Raw genomic sequence first — 22,238 nt, forward strand, 5'->3', positions numbered from 1 at the left:
CTCCGAGTGCCTCCCTGGGGGTGCCTCACGTCTGGCCAACCCCCTTCCTGGAACACACCCACTAGCCTGGGGGTTCCACTGCCACCACCCAGGGTCTGGACTGATTCTGGCTCTGCACACCCTGGGAAACGCAGGCCTACTGGTCCTCAAGGGTACTTGATTCACTTCAAGAAGTTGGGATGCTTTCCTCAGTCAGAAGCTCAAGTAGTGGCCTCCTTTAGTAAGCTGAACCAAGGGGACCCCAAGGCATAACCTAGACCCACTCCCAATAAGTCTCCCATACTAGGTACAAAGGAGAACTTCATTGGTTATAGAGGGTAGGGTTGGAATAGGGTAGAGGCTAGAGCAATGTCAGAGAAATTCCAGAGAGCAAACTCCTGGGCTGAGCAGCCTTTGATCATGCAAGCTATGTATGTAGTTAGATCTCAGGTAGCTTACTCATAAGTATCATCCAGAGGCAGGTGAAGATTCCCTCTGGAGGCAGGCAATTCCTTGATTATGAGTTCTGAGAGAGAAAGCAAGTTTCAGATGGTCCAGCTCTTCTCTGTCTCTGAGTCTCCCTCATGGCTGCTGCCCCCTCCTCCTGGGCAGTCCTTAACTTATATAGCCCTTGTGACCTCATTTACCTGGTCCAATGGAGGCCAGCACCTTTTGGCTGTCAGCCAACCAATTTGAAATACATCGCTAGTTGCCAGGCAGACTCTAGCCCACCAGGGAGCAAGGCCCTCACCCAGGTAGGTGATACCAGTCACATAGGCAGAGGGAGCAGGTTTCCTCCTTCCCTCAGGAATGTATCCAGCTCAGGTTACCCAAAGAAGTAAGGTGTGTATCCGCTGCTGGGCTCATCCTAATCAAAACTGTCACAGAGCAGAGTTTTTGAGGAGAAACAAAGGTGGCCTTCTGCCACACCCATCATATGCTGCCTCCACCCCACACCATCTGCAGCACAGCCCATGTGTGTGCAGCCTGGCCCCAACTATTTTATTTCAGTGAGTTTATACTGCAACTAACCCCAATTTTGATTTGTCGATGGATTGGGGGGCCCCAAAACTATATCTTGCAGGGGTCCCAAAAACTTGTGGGCTGGCCCTGTAAGTAGCCCATCACGATAGGGTATCATGGTGCCTGCACTTATGCAACTGTTTGTTTTTGAGACTGAGAGGGAAGGAAGGGTGACAATTACTACACTTTAGTTACAGCAATATATGATCTCATCAGATGCAGAAACCAGGGATTTAGCTACAGCAGCAGGATGATGAAAGGTGGGTGCCACAGGGAGATACTGTCTTAAAAATCAGTATAATTACACTAGAGGGGAGATTGTGGGGGAATGGGGAGGGTGGCTTAAAGCAGCAGATTAATTCCTTGTTTCCAGAAGCATCTTCTCAAGACCTCCATTCTCTGAACTGGGTTCAGAGAGCCTAGCTGATACTGCTGATTTGCTATTTTTAGCCATTGTCTTTTTTTTCTGTCCATTATGACAATTCATTGTTTGGTGTCCAATGAACAATGCTCAACTTGCCCTCAAATTGTTTAAGATGAGAGTACGTAGATTAGAAGCTGCATTTCTCATGCTCAGGAATTGATTTATGAAGGAGCAGATAAGCTTATATGTATCCATGCCCAGCGTTTCATAAGTGATGATTAATTAAAACATGTTATTCTATGGATTTGTGTTGGCTGATTGTTTGAAGGCGACATGTTGTAGCAGGGTGTCATTTATTGTGAAGGTGTGTGGGGTTCTTGTGTTTCAGGAGGACACCTAAGAAAGAGTGCAGCAGATATAGGAGATGTACTATGTGCACATAAAATAAGCTAAGGCAGGGCTATCCATCTCCAGAGCAGCTGAGTGCTACACGCCTGCCAGGTCACAAGCCCTAGGATACACAGCATGTGGGCTGCATTCTGTAGGGGCTGTACAGGTTCCCCAGAAACTCCACTGTGTGAGGTCTCCCATGCTGCTGTCTCATGAGCCCCCACCCCACCCACCCACTGCCACCACTGCACAAGTGACTCCTCCTTGCCTTTTGCTCCCCACTTCTGTCACTTGAGCACTGCCATAGCCGCACAAGCCCCTGCTTGAGCACTGCCATAGCCGCACAAGACCACAACTCAGGCTATTTCCATCACCACCCCCATACTGATGCCACATGAGCAGCATGAGCCCCATCTCTCCCCTATAACAACTGGAGCAATGGGAGCAGTGGTGCAGAGGCTGTATATAAACTCCTCATGGGCTGGACGTGACCCACAGGCTGCCAGTTGGACAGCCCTATGCTTAGGTATCCCATAATAGAGGTGTGACTGTCCCTGGTAGCTATACTGAGATCCATTTGATCTCTTCTGGAAGCACTGCCCACTTTTTCCTCTTTTTTTTGTGAGATATTACTAAAGTATACTTTTGTGGAGGAGACACTAATACTCTTTTAGTCAAGTGCTTGGTGTTTGATTCTTTATCTTACAAATAATAAACAACCACTGTTATTAGTTGCACATCAGGCTATTTGCCCACTGTGGTAAAAAGCAAGAAATGTACATTCAAATAAAACCTAAAACAATACACACACACATGATTTCCCTTAAAAAGCTAGCATTTGCTAACAGGTATCATGCAAAAGTATTTGACATAACCGCAGATAAGCTTTCTGCGCAACAAGAAATAACTGAGATAATCATGAGGGATCTGTTAACAAACATTGAGTTTTTTATTTTTTATGTTCATTCACACACAGTAAAAGGCAGCAAAGCAGGGTACCAGGCTCAGGACCTACAGCTTTTTGGTTAAAGAGGGGGTATAAATCCTAATCCAAAAAACTTGCAAGATAACAAAAGATCACCTTTGATGCTGAATCAGGGGTTTCACGACTTTGTTTTTATTCATGTCAATATCTAAGAGTATAAATTCCTTTGTGCCACGCTGAAAATCTTGTTCTCCCTTGTCAACAGACCCAAACTATTCTACTGAGCAACAGCCTCTGCTGCATTTTTGTTGATTGGGCATTTGAAACAATCAGTGACAGTCAGGAAGAAGATTCCCCCTTGGGGCAGTGTTGTACCCAATTTAGTGTATCAGGAAGGGGATGAGTCCTGTGAGGCATGCAGCATTGGCTATTGAGACAGTTTACCATTGGTCTGTTCTCACAGGATATGGCCTATACAGTATTTCTTGGTAACCTGAAATTTGCTTCAGAACAAAGCTTTGAAATAAAAGATGCATACAGCAATAGAGCTATTCAACATAATAATGTAGGTGCTAGAGACTTGATCGTGTACCTAAAATTATCCTTTCTTCATCAGTAGATAAGTTCTTACATGCCTCATCACATGTGCTTGCATTTCAATTTTAAAAACCTAGAGTCCCAATAAGTAAAATATTTTCCAGCACTGTGCAATGGAAATGATGTAGAATGAGGAGAGTATGGGGTTACTGCATGTACTCCAAAGTGGTGTTATTTCTGCTAGTTAAACTGATGCTGACCTCTGTTGGGATTATGGGTCATCAAGACTGTTGGCTGTGATAACTAGCTATCTACAGGAGTGGTTTGGCTTCTGATTTATAGTTTTTAATGGTACGCTGATTGTACTTTGAAGTGATTTCTCTCCATCCTCAATAATGTAGAACTTGAGTCCCTGTTCCTAGCAGGGCTTCTCTGCTGAGAAACTTTAAAAACCTAAAGTTCTATTGGAAAGGAAGTTTCTGCTTCCTTCTAGCATGTAGTAACTATGGTCCTATCATACATTTATAGTGGGTGTGCATATAACATTTCTTACAGCGCAGTGGGTGTGTCTACATGTGCATTTGATCTGGGAGCAGTTTACTCATGAGTAAACTACTCACGAGTAAACACTCCTGGGCAAGATGAATGGATGCATGAGTCCCAACATATACCCCAGAACCAAAGTACAGTTTGAGCTCTTTGAACACTTTGAGCTTTTTTCATGAGAACATGGGTCAGCAGGTATAAGCAAACACATGTAAAAACTGCAAAGCTGCCTGTTAATGGAAACATGAAGTTAGAGAGAGTCACATCTTTAGAGAGCCATCTCTTAAATAATGGAAACTGACAACAAGTTGTGAATAAATGAGTGATTATGTCTGCAGCCATCACAGAGAGGAATCTTATTACTGCGATGAGCTAATGTAGCCCCATTCATATATCCATAGCCCATCATAAGTCTATTAAGGAAGCATCTGTCACAAAATCATGATGTTTTTAAATACTTGACAAAGGACATAGTAAAAATAACGCCTACTTACACCTTGCATGTTTCCCTGGGTGATATAATTCCGTGATTTTTTCACTGAAAATGAATAATGAAAATGATGAGGAATAAAAATATAAGATAATGTGAGTAGGCTGAACAGTGGGTTTGCTTTTCACTTTCACAGAGACATTGGGACTTTTTTTAAAATTAAGTGGAATATAGCATATGAGTAGGGAATCAAATGATGAAAGTCGCTTAGTAAAGAGTTTGAGGTTCTTTCAGTTCAAAAGACACCTGGGTTCACTTAGGGCATAAATGAAAATCAACTTAGTAGGTTTCATCCTGTTCTTCTATTTTTTTACATCACAAAACCTCCATACAAACAAAATTTCAGCATGATCTATACAAGATAGATGGGTGAATCTATCTTGACTAAGGTTTTCAAAGAAGCTTAAAAGAATTAGATACCCAAATACCATCAAATGTCAATGGGTATTGGGTTCGTAATTCCCTTAAACTCTTTGAAAATCCCAGCCTTTATCAATTTATCTGTTTATCAGTCTGTCTATTTTGGCACTTGCGTGGTCCCTGCTACCTTGGGATGTGAGCAGTACCTAGTTTTTAGAAATAAACTGCAATCCCATCCCACATGAAGTCAAGGAAAGTTTAGCCATTAACTTCAGTGGGGCCAGGATTCCTTTACCATAAGTTTGCAGTTTCCACTACCATAATTTTTGGATTGTTACCCAAGCTAGATCAGAGCAGTACCTCTAGTATTGCTACCAGCTACCACTCTAATAATGATGATTAAGCCAAGTGGAAAATTGTGAACAGTTTAATGGCAATCTTTTACCTAAACTGTCTAACCGGGCATAGTTTGCAGGCTTTGAGTTGGTTCCTATGCAAATAAATAAGTCCAATTCATAAAGCCAGTGACTTACACTTCATCATACAAACCAATGCTCCTGCTTTCAGACCTTGTTTTTCAGTATTAATGCACGGAGTCCTTTATAACTACATTAGAGTATTGGAGACAGTCTTGTAGCATGCTGTGCGCAGTGGCCTTATTTCGCAAAGTACTTAAGCTTGTGGCCCGCCTTAACCATGTACATAGCCTCACCAATTTCAGTGGGATTGTGTTAAGTGCCCGCTGAAGCATATTGCTGGATCAGACCATTGTCAAGCCCCAATCAGAAGCAAGTTTTTATTGGCCACATCTACACATGCATTTTACTGGCTAATTAGTTGTGGATAAGTCATCCCTATCTATACATGCAATGGTATTAGGTAACAGTAAACTAATTTATGATGCAGTAAAAATAGTACTGCCGGGGGCAGTACTATTTTATGCTGGGGTAACTTACTGTGATTAAATGCACATGTAGACACTGGTCATAGGCATAAATTGTGCCTGGTCAGCCCAGCCAGCAGGGAACCAGACTCCTGTCTACTGCCTAGCCATACAGTTCTGCACTTTCAGCACCCTCATGCCTCAGCCAGCCCAACATCACCTGACACCACCACCCAGAGCTCAGGACTGAGTTACCTGGCATAAACTCCTCTACTCTGGCTCAAATTGCTCCTGTTCCAGACACACGTGTTAACCCTGATTCACATACATATTTTGCAGCCCATGATGAATTCAATGTTAAGCATCAATACATTGCTCCTAGTAGCCAACTAATTAATCTCAAGCTGCCTGAAGTGTATCTATACAACACAACACAACCTTCATGACAGTGTAGACATGTCATACTTCTCTACCTGCTGTATGTGTTTTTCTTTCCTCCTCCCAATTTATCTATCACTATTTGATAACCATTTACATTATAAAAGAACCCAAAATATGCCGGGTGCTCTGCAGATACAGAAGACACTCTCAAGAAGCTGATATTTTGGGAGAAAAAATTTGGAAATGAACATTACAAAGAAAACAACAGTATTCTACAGCCACATCTCAGAACACTACACTGCCTGACGCTTAATTAAAAAAACCCCAATGTTTTGATCAAACAGGGATCTACAGTATTGTAAGAATATTCAGGACATGGAGCAGTTTTTTGTTCCACATACATACAATATGAACCCAATGGGCCCTGGTACCCCTTTGCAGCCCTTGGGCACTACTGCAGTGAATAATACTAATTACATAATTCACAGTCTGGAATCACATCACTCAGGACATGATTGTTTAAGGTCCTGACTCTAGTTCAGCATTGGGTCTAGTTATCTGGGCCAATATGGTTTGATTTAAAGGTTTTCAATGCAGATTTTTTTCTTGACAAGAATATGAACAGCTTGGAAAAATAAAGCCAACATTGATTAATATGTAGTGGACACTGATTGAACAGGGGATTGGACTAGATGACCTTTTGAGGTCCCTTTCAGCTCTCTTTTTTCCTGCATTCTCAATTCTTGGATTATCATAAACTAACAAAGTTTCTTGAGCTTCTTATTCTTATGGTTTTGTTTTGTTTTTCATTTCATAGCTACCTAGACAGCTTAGATAGAATCGGAGCTGCGGACTACCAGCCAACAGAGCAAGATATCCTTCGGACCAGAGTCAAAACAACCGGCATTGTAGAAACTCATTTCACATTCAAAAACCTCCACTTCAGGTTAGTCTGGTGTAAATGGAATGTTATCTTTTCAGACAATGAATGTTGACAGCTTTGGTATCTTGGCTCAAATTTCTTCTGTCCCAAACCTGCATAATATACCATGCATGATTTATTTAACTAGCTGCTGTGCTCCACCTGAGCGAGAACCAGATTTCTGCAGGGCTACAACTATTGGCATAAAGTGTTTTAAAATGGTTCACCATTCTGCTATGGAAGGCACAGCTTGACTTACATTAGGTAAGATTTCCCTATGGACAAGTTATTCTACATGTGCACATAACAGAGGGGGGTTTCTTATCTTCCTCAGAACCATCGGTGCTGGAGATACAATATGAAAACTAAATATACCACTGGGCCAGTCTAGCTTCATAAATGTAAAAATATCGGACTGAATTCTCACCTAAATGGGATAATGCTATGTAGGTGAATGGAAACGCTTCCAATTGACACTCGAGGGGTACGCCAGTAATTCTTCTCTCAAATGCAGGGGGAAAGATGTTTCAAGCACGTTTCATTATGTACTACAGAATCAAGGGCTGTTCTCATGAAGGCACCTTACCTGTGAAGTCACCAAAGTCCCCAGAGCAATCTACCCACAAACAAGCTATGCTGTCATGAGCTTCCCTGCTAGCAGGTGTCCTTAGGATTCTCCCTTGCAGAGGGAGGGGTTCCACACCTCAGAGGAAGCAGTGATGTGAGCTATTGCAGGCTCTGTTGCCCTATACTTGGAATTGTCTGGGGATGAATACTGAGAAATGCAAAGGTATCACTAACATTTCCTCTTTATTAATGAAGAATAAATGAAGAGCCGTCCCTGTTTCATGCACAGGCTGTTCGATGTGGGAGGTCAGAGATCAGAACGTAAGAAATGGATTCACTGCTTTGAGGACGTCACAGCAATCATTTTCTGTGTGGCGCTGAGTGGTTATGACCAGGTGCTCCATGAAGACGAAACCACGGTGAGTGCTTATCAAGTGATGGAGGCCCAGACACCTTATCACTGCCCTGTCAAATAGCCTTCTGTTGTTCAATGATTGCCTTCCATTCTATTATCATACAAGATTTGTGTGCTTTTGATAATCATATGTCTTTCTTTGACTCTGAAATGCTACGGAGATTCCTTTCTTCTCCCTACTTATGGAATTAAGTCTTCCATTTCCCAGAGCGGAATTACTACAGCTTATTGCTGCAATAACAGCTCATTGCTCTGATTAGGTAAAAATGTTTTCTTTTCTCTCTAGTTGATCTTTGTGAATTGTCTTGGGATATGAAAAGGACCTTGGAGCCAAAGGATAGGGCAATAAGAAATGGTGGTTTTGAAAATAAGCTTCAGGAAAGACAATAATCAGCAGCAGCATCTAGGTACAGAAAGTTATACCAACACCATGAATATCTCAGTTAGAGTCAAGCTATCAGGAGAACTTACTTTTAACTGCAGAAGAAATTCATTTTCAGGAGTTACACTGGAAGTGTTCTGTTTCTTGGGGAATGTGTTTAATGAGTCTTGCAACTTCCTGCTATAGTACTATGCTTGAAATACCACAGCTGTGTAAAAATAAAAGAAAGCAGGATGTATTGGCTCTCTGATGTTTATGTGGAACTACCATTCACCTGAATGAGTTAGATGTATGCACATTTCAAGAGTAAAATAATAGCTGCCATCATTGCTTTTCACCAGCTACACATGGCATACAAAAAGACAGATATATATGCATTTGGGAAGTTAGGCTGTCAGACACAGGACTGATGAGCAGTTGAGATTGTCATTTAAAAGTAGTTACATTAGCCTGACTATGAAAAACCAAAAGCCAGACCAAAAGCTTGGGAAATGTTTTCTTTGTGGCTAATACACAACACCAGAAGTGGTTGCTGTGGTCACCAGATTCTGTACTAGGCTCCGAACTTCATTCCTTGCCTATTGCTAAAGAATCAGTTGTTAAAACTAGCAGAATAGAATTCTAAAAATCAGTTTATAATTTGTAGACAATCAGATACTCCTAAACAGACTCTTTTGGTAATGATATCCTGTATCTTCCTCATCAGAATAATTAATTCTGTTAAAGAGATCACCTACTTGCATAAATCTTCTATCACATCACAACACATCACTCCTGAATTTAAACTGATATTACTGTTCATTACCATATAAATAAATCAAGCCTGAGACTGAGATTCTTTACTGTCCCTAACCCACTCCATCATCACTAAATGATAGATAACTTCTTCCACCACCTGTGGATCCCATTATAATTGGCTGAGTTTTTCAAAAGCTTAAAAGAAAATGAAAAACTGACTTTAAAAATCAATTATATGTAGACATTAAAGCCTTTTAGTGTCCACAGAATCCCAGCCATCAACTCTGGGGTCAATTTTTTGTAGTAATACTACTGCCATCTGTCATATAGATCTAAAATAATAGGATACATATCTGTTTTGTGTCGGCTTGTTGGCCATTTTTCCTAATCCCCAAGAGATGGTCACCCATCAGAAAGAGGAAATCTGCATAGGCCCAAGGGCCTTGCCCCACCTTGGGAAAAGAGTAGGGTAACCACCCATCTCAAATTGGGTGGGACAGTCCCAAAATGGGAATATTAAGTCCCAGTCCTGGACTGCATGACTCCAGGACAGCATTTGTTCTGGATTTCCAATGTCGTGCAGAGAGCCAGGTTTTCTGTTCACTGCGGGGGAAAAGCAGGAAATGGCAGGTTTCCCCTTGCAGGCTGGTAGAGTTCCAGCCTGTAAGGGTTGGGGGAAGCAGGATGCAGGGGTGCCACATACACATACATATGAACATGGGTAGGAATATAGCCCCAGGCAACAGTGGAGAGCCAATCCTCCAGCTGTGTGCCGGTAAGTCTAAGGAGAGAGGGGAACAGGGCAGGGCAGATCAAGGCCCCCACAGTGAGGGAGGGAGTGAGGCAGGTGCTGGGTCTGGGGCCGGGGTGGGGAACAGGACAGAGCCACAGGTGGCTCGTCCAGGAGTCAGGAGGGGGTGGCTCCCTGCTGCTTCATACACCAACAGGCTGCCATTTTATTTCCATTTAAATTTTGTTTTGCCTTGTATTCCCTCGGCAGTAGGAAGGCACATGGATTCTCATAGTTTACCCATTTTATCATCAGTCTTTGAATGAATACTTGCTAGTTTAAACAAAATATATTCCAGTAGAATGCTCATTTAGTCTAAATAAAATGAATCCCTACTGAGCTCTGCACAAATAGCTAAGAAAAATAACAAAGTTTAGTATTGTCACTGTATTCTTTCTAAAACCACTACCACCATAGGCAATAGAGCTTCACTTGGTTTCACTACCACCCTCCAGTTAGGGACAGTTTTGCCTACAGATTTAGCCTACTGTTTCCTTCCTATAGAGATGATTTGCTCTAAAAAACTAACAGTGAAAGCTGTTGTCAGCTGATTTTGCCAACACCTGATTTTGCCATCTGTGTGCATCAGTCACAATGTTGATTTTATTAATGAAAATAAGCTGTTGCTGCTTCTTGCTTGTTGACACAAAGGCAATAAAGTTTAGAGAATAAACTGAATTATTTTCTTCCATATGCATCTCCTGTAGAAATGCTAAGTGCTGGTTGTTTGCACCTGAGCAATACCCTTGAATGCAGCTTGGCTGAACAGGTGTCACTGAGAACAGGCATATGACAACTTACAGAGTCCTTATTACTGGTGATGATATGGAAGGAAAAAAATACCTGGCTTGAGTGCCAGATCCCAGGATGTTTTTGATGTGAACTGAGCATATCATTGACAATAATTGTGAGGGCTCACAATGCCATTTTCCACTATACTGGGTAGAATTATACTTTAAGAGGGTGAAACTTCAGTTAATATGCAGTCAGCCTGTAACAGGCTACAGGCTGGCAGCCTGGAGCAATTAGCCAGCTGGTAACAGACCACCCGCTTAAGGGTAGGGGTGTGCAAAATGGGCTGTATTCGATTCAGATTTGGATTCAGCCTGAATCGGGGGCAGTGATTCAATTTCTTGATTAGGCTCACTGTTCCCGATTCGATTCAGCCAAATCCGAATCTGATGATTTGATGCTGATTTGGAGAATCAGTGATCTGGCCATAGACGCAGCTTTAACTGTTTTTTCTACATACCTCGAGGTACCACGTGTGGTTCATGAATGCTGCAATGGTGGGGTGGATGGAGCATCCCACAGGAGTGCAAAGGGCCTCCCTGCATGCTCAGTGGTGAACCTGGAAGTAGCCTGGAAGTACTGGTCCACTTACGGGTCCACTGGGGAACACACTTCCCCCCCCCGCCCCCTGGCTCAGCAGTCGACCATGGGGGGACCCTGGGTGCCCTCCCCAGACCCAGGAGGCATCAGTTGCCAAGCCAGGGGGACTACTGGGGACCCTGACAGACCTGGAAGTGGACTGGAAGTGCTTCTGATCCACTTCCAGGTCTGCTGCCGAGCATGCTGGGGCCCCACCCCCACCCCATGCTCCTGTGGGATGCTTCAACCGCTGCACCATCACAGCATTCATGAACCACCTGCTACCTTGAGGTATGTAGAAAATACATTTAAATCTGCGCCTATGTCCAAATCTCCAAATCTTTCCAAATCAATTCGGAGGGTGCCGATTTGATTCAGAGAGATTCAAGGGTCTCCTGATTCGATTCAGATTCAGAGATTCAGCCACAGAATTGGGTCGAATCTCCACTAAATCAAATGAAGGACCGAAACTTCGCACAGCCCTAACTAAGGGGCCACAGCTGGCTCAGTTGATTGGTAATGAGGGGAAGTTGATTGGCTGATCCAGCAGTAAAAGGAGACAGGAAGAGGAAGTGAGGGGGAGGAGGACCAAGAGGGGAGAATGTTTGCTTGGAGAGGGAGGACTGATTGGAAGACCAGAGGGTGAGAACTGACCCTGGCTGGGAGAGTTTATTCTGGAATTGTTTTGTATTAGCAACTGAGCCCCGTCTTGCAGATTAACTCGGGGCTTTGAAGCTTGTGTTGCTGGGCACATGCTACAGGTGTGTTCATGTGAATGGTTTGCTCTTGCCTGAGCCCTGGAAAGCAAAACACCCAGGGCATTACAGTTTGTGTTTCTGAGCCCAGAGAAAGACTGTTGCTGGGACCAGATTCAGGGGCTCAAGGACTGATATGAGCCAGGCTAGCTGGCACTTCAACTGGTACAGAATGAAGATAACTTGAAACCTCCCTCCAAGGATGGAAAAGGAGACCCTTTGGCAACACCTCCAGCTGCAGGAGCTGCCATTTCATCAACCGCAGCTGCAGGAACAGCAATTTCAAAGAGATCTGCAGCACCAACGGCAGGAATTTCAAAAAGAGCTGCAACTCCAATGGCAGGATTTCTTACAACGGCAGATGGCATGGTAGAGGAACGTTGCTCCAGGGGATGGAGGCCCTGTGCACCCTGGGAGCGAGCCTGGGGTTCTGACCAAGGTGGGGCCAGGCAGTGGCCCAGAATCCTTCTTGGCCACACTCAAATGTGTGGCAGAGAAGTACTGGTGGACCCAGGACACCTGGGCCATGCAGTTGGCCCCAGTTCTTACGGGGGAATCCCAAGCTTCTTTGGGGTCACCAGTGGCTCAAGGCAATAGGATGCTTAAAGCAGCAATTCTCAATCACCTGGGCCTCCCTGGCAATGCCTGCTGATGACGGTTTAGCAGTGAGGCCTGAGATGCTCACACCTATCCCCAAACTATGGCTTGGAGACGAAAGGATTTATATAACTGGTGGCTCCACCCAGATACCAGATCTGTGGGAGAGACTGTGGAGCTGGTGGTACTGGAGCAATCCCAGCAGAGATGTGCAAGTGGGTGTACCGCCTCCATGTGGCTACTCTAAAAGAAGCCATTAGGACGGCAGAAGATTTCTGGGGGTGGAACTTAGGTGTTGGGACCTCCTGGAGAAGTTGGCGGCTAAGCCATAAGGGAAAGCCCAATGAGCTCAGGGTATCTATGGGGATGACATGGAGGGGTCCAGACTGAGCAGCAGCCCCATCACTGCCCTGACCCCAGCTCAGAAAAGGCCCAGCTGCTGATCTTGCCGGGGCCCTGGTAGCCATGAGGCCACCCACAATCCACACAGAAAGCTAGATGCCAAGCCAACCTGCTTCCGGTATGGGGAGAAGGGGCACTGGGCCCAAGATTGTCCCCAAATGAACTGTGGGTTCTCATTTGCATATCTCATTGGAAATGGGGCAGGGGAACCCTGACCTGTGGAGCTATATGGTCCCTGTAAAGAGTGGGGAGGGACTACAGCTCAGTGGGTTGACCGCTATGTAAAGTCTGTCAAATGCAGAAGCCCCTGATGGGCTCCAACCCAGCGAAGCCTCCACTTGGAGAGATCTTCCCTTTTTCAGACCCAGAGTTGTTAGGGCTGCAGCCCTGGTCACATCAAGAGCAGCAGCAAGCTCAGCAAGAAGCCCTTCTTGGGGGCAAAAAAAGGGGTTGCAGTCCAGTGTAATTTAGACCCTCTAGAAGGGGGAGGTGACATGCCAGGGCCCACTGAGCCTGGCCCCAAGCTGGAACTGGGTCAATTGGGAGTGACTCAGGATTTTTTTTTAAACCAATGTGAAAACCCTATGTTTGCAAAACTATATGGCCAATTGGCCCATGCTAATGTGGCAGTCCTCGACCCCCACCTGACCAACCAGGACCCCCAGTCTGAATGACAGGGGGACCTTGTACTACAGATAACCAAAGGCTGGGCCACAGGAACTTGACAGTCCCAGCTGTTGGTGCCCTGGCCTTGCCACAAGCAAGATTGGCTCATGTCATACTGTGGAGAGGTCATGTGGGGCAGGAAAAAGTCCAGAGCTAGTTGCTCATGAGATTCTTCTGGCCCAGAATGCTTGATGAGATTAAGAAGTACTGTGCCTCATGCCTTGAATACCAATTAGTAGCACCCCAGCTCAGTCCTAAAGCCCCATTGGTGCCTGTTCTCCTGTTTGATACCCTGTTCAAGGGGGTTAGAGTGAATTTAGTCAGCCCTCTGGAACCCAGCCCTTGAGGTGCTCGGATGACATTAGTTCTTGTGGACTATCCCATCTGTTACCTAGGGGCTGTAACGATTCAGATGGCATCCGCCCAATCCATGGCCTTGGAACTAACAGATTTTTTTCCTGGGTGGGCATCCCAAAAGAGGTCTTAAATGACCAGGGTACTTTTTTTTTTTTTTTTTTTTTGGTCCCAGCTGTTACAAGAGGCTTGGAGTTTGCTCAAAGTCCGATCAATCAAGACCTCGGTGTACCACCCCCAAATCGTTGGACATATTGAGCGATTAACCAGACATTAAAAGGAATATTACTGAAGTTTGTGTTGAATGAGCTATGAAATTGGGACCAGCTACTCCCCTACCTGTTGTTCGCCATTCAAGAGGTATCTCAGTCCTCTACCAGCTTTTTGCCATTTGAGTAATTATATGAAGACAGCCCCAAGGGGTGCTGGACTGACTGCAGGAGTCATGGCAGACCCAGACCTCTACAGCACAGAATGTCCTACAGTATGTCCTAACGTTACAGGAACATCTAGATTTGGTGGGGGCGCTTACAAAGGAAAACCTTGAAGCTACCCAGCACAGGCAAGGACAGCACTATAACAAAGGGGCCCAGCTACAGGTATATCAGCCTGGAGACCAAGTGTTACTCTTACTTCCATCATTGGAAACTAAGCTATTGGCAAAATGGCAAGGCCCATTTGAAGTACTACAGCAAGTCAACTATGAAACACACCTCATAGGGAAGCGTTGCAAGTCACAGGTGTAATCCTGTAAACTTTTAAAACCTTGGGTTGCCTGAGAAGCTTGCCTGATGGCCCTGTACTGGAAGACAGCTACTTCAGAGGTTCAGGATCCTCCCACCAGTCCACCAGCAGGGCCCCATTTGGGGGAGGACTAACCTCTGCTCAGCAGGGACACATGAACACTGTGCCAAGAGTTTGTCGAGATGTTCACAGAGAAACCTGTTAAGACCACATTTGTGGAACACTGGATCACACTCAAGCTGGGCACCATCCAAAGAATATGCTCATGAATTCTGGAATGGTTAAGGGACAGAGTCAGGCAAGAGATGGCAAAAATGCTGAACGTGGGGAGTCACTGAGTGAATGGAGCAACCCTATTGTACTGGTTCTGAAACTTGACCACACTGTCAGGTTCTGCACCAACTTTCATAGGGTCAACGTAGTTTCAGAATGAGACACATACCCCTTGCCTAGGACAGATGAATTGGTAGAAGGAATTGGGCGTACCAAGTATATATCCACCTTGGACTTTGCAAAAGAGTATTAGCAGATTCCACTGGAACTCACATCCTGGGAAATTGTGGCCTTCACCACCCCATAGGGGCTATATCACTTCTAGGCTCTCCCCTTTGGACTCCAAGGTACCCCAACGACATTCCAGCGATTGATAGACCGAATACTCTGGCTGCACTGGGCATATGTGGTTACCTACTTTAACAATGACATATTATTCACCAATACATGGACAGACCACATACAAGGAGTTAGGGCAGTCCTACGGTCAATATGTGCAGCAGGCTTTACAGTCAACCCAACCAAGAGTCACCTCAGCAAGATGGAGACCAAGTATCTTGGATATATCCTGGGCAACGGTAAGGTCTAGCCCCTGATAAACTAGTTACTATCCCCAGTACTCAAAACAAGAAGACAGATAAAATCCTTCCTGGGCCTGGCTAGCTATTATTGGAGGTTTATTTCTCAGGTGTGTAGCCCTCATAGCCCACCTAACTAATTTCCTGCGAAAGGGGGTCCTACAACAGGTGTAGTGGTCACCAGAGTGTGCAAGTGCATTAGGAGAGAAAACGCTTGCTATGCAGTGACTTGGTCCTAAATTCCTCAGACATGGGGAAAGAATTTATAGTGCAAACGGATGTTTCTGAAAGAGGTCTCGGGGCAGTACTAGCACAGGAATTCAAAGACTGCGAACACCCCATCATATACCAGAGCTAGCAGCTATTTTCCTGAGAACAAAAATATGCAACAATGGAAAAAGAGTGTCTAGCTATTAAATGCCATTGAGATCCTCCGGTATTATCTCTTGGGGACCCACTTCCTACTAGTCACTGATCATGCTCCATTAAAATGGCTACATGCCATGGGGGAGACAAATTCTCGACTAACACATTGGTACCTTAATCTGCAGCCATTCAACTTTGAAATATGCCACCATACAGGAACTGCCCCTGAAAATGTGAACTTCTCCAAAGAAGGGGAGGGAGAGAAAGAAGAAATGGAAGAATTTACCTCAGGCTCCACTCTTGGAGGGAAGGGTATGTAACAGGCTGCTGCCTAGCAGCCTGGAGCAATTAGCCAGATGGTAATAGGCCATCTGCCTAAGCGGCCATAGCTGCCTCAGCTGATCAGTAATGAGGGGAAGTTGATTGGCTGACCCAAAAATAAAAGGAAATGGGAAGAGGAAGTAAAGAGGAGGATTATTGAGAGGGGAGAAGAGAGGAAGGACTCTTTAACTGAAGACCCAAGGGTGAGAATTGACCCTGGCTAGGAGTGTTTATTTTGGAGCTGTGTGGCAAATTAACCCAGTGCTTTGAAGTTTGTGTTGCTGGCCACACGCTACAGATGTGTTCATGTGGATTGTTTGCTTTTACCTGAGCTCTGGGAGGCAGAAGAGTAGCCCAGGCTATTACAGTTTGTGTTTCTGAGCCCAGAGAAAGACTGTTGCTGGGACCAGATAAGAGGGCTCAAGGACTGATTTGAGCCAGGCTAAATGGCAACCCTCTAGATAGCATTTAAATCTGAAACAAACTTTGGATATCCTTCACTTGTACTCTACTAGTTCACAAGTTGTTTGAAGCAGGGGCACCTGGAGGGGAAGGTATCTCAGCAGACTAGAAATTTCAGGCAGCCTCCAAGTTAGGCTGATTTTATCAGACAGTCTTTTCAGGGGAAAAAGTCTGCACCCAAATTATTCATATTAGTCCATCCACTCAAAAGCTGACAAAATGAACCAGTTCAATAAGCACTGATCCAAATTCCCTCCCCCACCTGCAAAAATGAAAGCCTTGCTTGAAGTTCAGAAGAAACGGAAACTGTTTATAGCAATGCCGTTAAGCTGCACAGCCCAGGGCCCCTAGGTTCCCTTCTCCCTGCTAGCTGCACACCCTCAGCTCCAGGTCACTGTAGGCCACCCTGACCCCAGGGACAGGGACAGGCAGTGAAAGTGGGAGGAGAAAGGGGGAGCCTGAGCCAGTAACTGAGGGGGTAGGGAGGAACACAGTTTAACCCCTTGGGGCCACATGTGGCCTACAGGCCACTAGTTGGACAATCCTGATTTATAGCAACATATCTCCTTTGCTTTAAAAGGCACATCACTGATTTCTATAATTGCAGCACATAGAATATGCTTTAGTGTTTGAAATCATTTCTTAATAAAAACTAGTAAAGTGTGACACTTCAAATTATGGTTTTCAGCTAGGAACAGCCATGCAAAAACAGTAGGAGAAACACTAATTTTCCATATTATCCTGAACTAATAATCTCAGAAGAAAGTTGTGCTCATGAGATTTCAAGGCCTGCATTCAACAAACAATCTAAGCTTTGCCAAACAGAACAGCTAAACCATATGAATCCAGGCAGTCACAACTTCCGGTTTCCTCTTTTAGCAGTTGGCAGGAATCAGAAATTCTACTTGTATGGTATTGTAGCCTCGGGCCTGGCTGTGTAAGGTGCTGAACTTATTGTATAGCCAGAGCAGAAGGATGAATGGTGTGGAGAGAGTAATGTCAGAATTTGCCATTGCTTTCATATATTTCCTATAGGGAGAAACTTTAAAGCCAAATTAAAATAGTATCCATGTTTTCCCCTAGATCTACCTAAATAACTGACAAAAAACTTTCCTCCAGGTCATCAGATGGGTCACACACAGCTGCCTATTGTGGGTAATATACCTCCACCTAGTCAGGAATGGAGTTATTGTTATTATTTAGCAATACACAGTAAATGAAAATTCATTAGATGTCATTGAACAGTAAAGTTTTCTGCTCTCAAATGTGGCAGTTCAAGAGCTGTTTCAGCCTTCACAAGACAAGGGCATGAAATCATCCCACATCCATTTTTCCATCTCTAGAAGTACAGTACCATATTTTTTTATATAGTACGTACCTTTTCCCCTCCAAAAAAATCAAATGTTCAAAATCATGGTGCACATTATAAGCAAGGAAATATGGTAACTTCAGTTTCTGCAGCATATGTGGGGAGGGAGCAGGATGCAAAGGAATGAAACCAACTTGGTACCTGCTCCACAGAGAGCAGCATAACAAGCATCCTGGGCTCCCCAGCTGCTGCTACTCAGTTATGTACTGCTACTTACCAGCATTTTCAAGGAAAGATCTTTTTCTTCTTCATTCTGTCTTTCAGAAACAAGATGCATATCTTATTTGGGGTGGTGTACATGAGAAAATGCAATATTTGCTATGTTTATATTGAGGTGACACTTAAAGATATTGTTGATGTCCATGTTACTGGATATGTACCATCCAGTTATATCCAATTATGATATTGTGCCATTGACCCTTAGGTAGGCATTAGCTTTGGGCCTTTCAAAACTGGCATTTGCTGAGTGACATAGTTCTCCAGGCTATAACTGTCCAATGGAAATTGCATTGCAGAAGTGAAAAACTTAATTCCTTTGAACTAAAAAACAAGTCCAAGGATCTTTGACACTGTAGAACATGAAACTAGAATGGGGGAAAAAGGAGACCAGTTTTTGTGGCAGTGTACTATAGTTTGGGTCCTTAGCACTCAGACAATAGTCTGCACATTGCCAGGAGCAAAAAGGCTGAATTGACTATAGCTATTTTGCAACAATTAACAGTTCTATTTTGTGGTGGGTTGAGAGTTTGTCACTGTTCTAAAAACCCCTAACTATAGTTTTTATTTTTATCTGCACACTGTAAAAAAACTGTTTACGCCACACAGCAATAAGTGATATGGGTATGTTTTCACAATGACAACCAAATGCACCTCTAAGTGATGTTTGTCTCTATCTGTATGCCCATATGTGTGTACTCAAAAGGAGAGAGAAAATTCCACTTCTGAATATCAGGGTCAGATGGTTTCCTTCTGTGTTGGTATAGCTGCTTCTTTCATTAGGGTCTTCTTCTTCTAGTGTCCTGTCATTATCTTTTCATTTTATTAGGATAATAAAGTATGTTTAGGAGTATTGGTTCAATGAATGGATTTAGAATTGGAAGCTATTATCCTTAAGAATCAAAATGTTCCAATATTCCTGCTAATAATGATTTACCAATGTACCTCAAATCAAGTACAATAACGGATTATGATTGTTGCAAAAACAGAAAGTAATTTATGTGGGAAAAGTGCAAAATATATGGCTACATATGGCCATTATTGATACATGCTAGCTATACTCAATGGTACCAAATATGCCTTTAAAAAGCCAGTATAGGAGCAGTGCACATCCTGAGAGAATATGAAATCCATTCTTCAGTTTTGGATAAGTCAGGAGCGTGACAGGATGTAAGGAGATCCTCAGCCAGCCCTGCTTGACCTGAAGAATGAGTTACCACAAAGAATGGCACTTGAGATCTGGTAGCAGGAGAAAAACAGAAGAGAAATCCTAGACATCTGTCCTTCTTTCTCCAGCAAAATGCATTCAGCTCTCGACATAATCTGGAAAAAGAAATGGAAAAGCTCAGGGAGGAAAGCCATAGCAACACACAGATAGAACCATAAAAGTTCTCCAATTCTGGGTCTGAGAGCTATTCTGTTTATCCTAATCACTGTAACAAAGAGCAGTGTGGATGCTATGGGTAAAAGCCTGGCCCCACTGAAGTCAACAGAAATTTTGTCCTTAGTGTCTTTCATTTCACCCTGTATATGTCCCTGAAGAGAAGTCACGTAATCCTCCAAACAGAAAAGGAGTTCTTCTCCCTATGGAAAAACTTTTAGATAGATTGAAGTCTCCTACAAAAGACTGTTAAATATATGACATCTTGAGAGAGAAAAGAATACAGGAGATAACATGGATTTCCCTGTGGGTTTAAGTTTGTTAGTCCAGTTACTGTTAGTTAAATACCCACCTAAACAGCATGACTCATTATAGTCTATGTACTAATTCACAAAAGATCTTCAATGAAAATAATGTCATTTACCTGCCTTCAGTTTCACACCATGGAAAAAAAAATCTAGATGGGGGAGACCCTTGCCTCTATCCTATTGCTGTAGACCATCTAGAGGACTTTCCACTTTAGTACTTTCATTGTCCATTTTGCACATTGTTCAGAGAAATTTGGTTGGTCCCTTTCTCTTTCAGAATGTTTCTTTTTTTCTCCTCTGGCACTGAGGTGGAGGGTTGGTTTGTTTTTAAACCAAAGAATGACAGGTCTGTCATTTGCTCCTGGGTAACAGCAGGAGGAGGGCGACAGAATATATTATATAGTCAGGAAAAGGATGCCCTGAGCCTTGGTCAGACACTGGATGACTCTCATCTGTCCTTGGGGTTTGGTGAGATCTCAGGTCTTGGTGCTGGATTTGAGAAGAGCAATATAACATTATTATAACTACTATTTTCTACTTGCTTTTATTTAATTTTTCCTGATGTATGCATATTATGCTGAAAGCTGAATGACAAATGACTGTTACTGGGGGAAAGACGATGATTTCCTTGCAGGTTTTAATGAAAATGTTTAAAACTGAAAAAGAAACCATAGGATTTTCATGGGCTCTTTCAACATTGTGGCTGTAATGGATAAATGACAATGCCCTGGCAAAAAGTCTGCCTGATAATGTCTCTAGACTGTTTATAAAGCAACACTGCAGTGTTCATTATATTGCAATTCTTGTACTTCCTAAAAACCTGTCTTTGAACCTATTCTGATTGTTGTTTCATTATATTGTAATGTGATGAAGAGAGTGGTAAGTATCATAACATTCCACAATTTAAGGTCTCTGGTTACAGTATAACAAAAGTTGTTATTAAGGTAATCCAAGAAGCAGTGTTGACTCCTTGCTGTGTATACATCTGCCTTTAACCAAAACAAATGATAAGGAGTGGTACAGAAAATATTTTGTGAGGGACTTCAGTTAAAAATGACTAAAACATATTTGTGCGTCTTTTCATCCTTTGCTTTCTCCTTTTCCCATCACAAAGGGTCTTTGAAAGCCAGGAGACATCTGAAAAAAAATCTTTTAAGGTTTTCACAGGGTTGTACTTTTGATTCTACCACTAAACCACAAAATTGTAACATCTTTGAGAATCCAAGAGAATTATTAAGCTTGTGGCCATGTTATCCTTGTCACACATGGGAGAGAGGGAAGTAATTCAATTTAATGAAATCTGCAGATTCTGATCAGCAATGTATGGTATGGCATTGAAATACTTTATTTCACAACCAATCCAACTGGAAGCTCAAGCGTTTTAGTCCGCGTATTTTTTTTTTTAATTTAAATAAAACATTTGATTAAAATAAAGCACATCAGTATAAAGGAAAGTGCTAATAAAGAGAATATGGGGCTTTTCATGCAATCAATACTTGCACATGACTCAGCAGGAAGGATGTGCAAGTGGTGCCAGGGAATGGAAGAAGCTCCCTGTTTGCACACTGTACAAGTCATTTTGTGTGTCTAAATACAGGTGGGCTAGGCCACATCCACCACTGAAAGGATTTAACAGATTAGAAGTATGTAGCACTTCTCTTTCTCGCTTATTGCCTGCGTTCATTTTAACGTCTGCTAGTCTTGTATGAGTGTGAGTGGGACTGGGATGCACTATCCGAGGTGCTGCCAATGACGAAAACCAAGAAAGCAGTCTGGTCTGTAACCTCATTTGCCTTTGATAATCCCATGACTCTTTGGGTGTGCTTCATCCTCATTATGCCTGCTCTCTCTGCTATCCCGTTCCTGGTTGGGAGGCGGCCACGCAACCGGCGTGTGCGCTCCAGCTTCGGCCTCTTGCTCCAAACATCACCAAGCCTCAGCACCTTCACAACTTTTCCTCGGCCGTCTGACCTTATCTAACCAAACAAAGGCCAAAAAATGAGATTTTGAGAGACCCACCAAATTTGGCAGGTATGAAGCTTCTCTTGAACCAAGAAAAAACAAGTTAAGAGTTGAAAGCAGCAGTGGACCATGACACTACTGGTTGACTTTGCCGTGAGCTCTTTCTACCTCTATAGACAACGTGGCAGACTTTGCAACTTCCTAACCAATACCTTAAATTTCTTTTGTTTTATCCATTTCCTCTCTTTTTGTCATTTACTGCATGATTTATAACCAAAACACATTGCCTTCTACCAGCATGCGTGTTTGAACTTGTGACTCCTTTACTGGCAAACAAGCTAATGTTCTTCCATGAGGCATGAGCTAACACTATCGGGTTAGTCTGCTAACTAGTAGTCTGGTTGTTTGTAGGTCCCCTCCA

The 22,238-nt window shown here is 43.4% G+C and overlaps 1 protein-coding gene across 1 annotated transcript in view; it reads left to right on the forward strand.

Moving 5' to 3' along the window:
• Positions 1–22,238, forward strand: part of LOC109310332 (guanine nucleotide-binding protein G(o) subunit alpha) — a 215,058-nt gene that overhangs the window by 185,284 nt on the left and 7,536 nt on the right. The window contains exons 4-5 of the mRNA XM_019535414.1: positions 6,696–6,824; positions 7,657–7,786. Coding sequence (XP_019390959.1) covers positions 6,696–6,824; positions 7,657–7,786 — 259 coding nt within the window. The remainder of the gene's footprint in view (positions 1–6,695; positions 6,825–7,656; positions 7,787–22,238) is intronic.

The sequence above is a fragment of the Crocodylus porosus genome, unplaced genomic scaffold (assembly GCF_001723895.1).
Source record: "Crocodylus porosus isolate Cpor-Errol unplaced genomic scaffold, CroPor_comp1, whole genome shotgun sequence".
Classification (NCBI taxonomy): Eukaryota; Metazoa; Chordata; order Crocodylia; family Crocodylidae; genus Crocodylus; species Crocodylus porosus.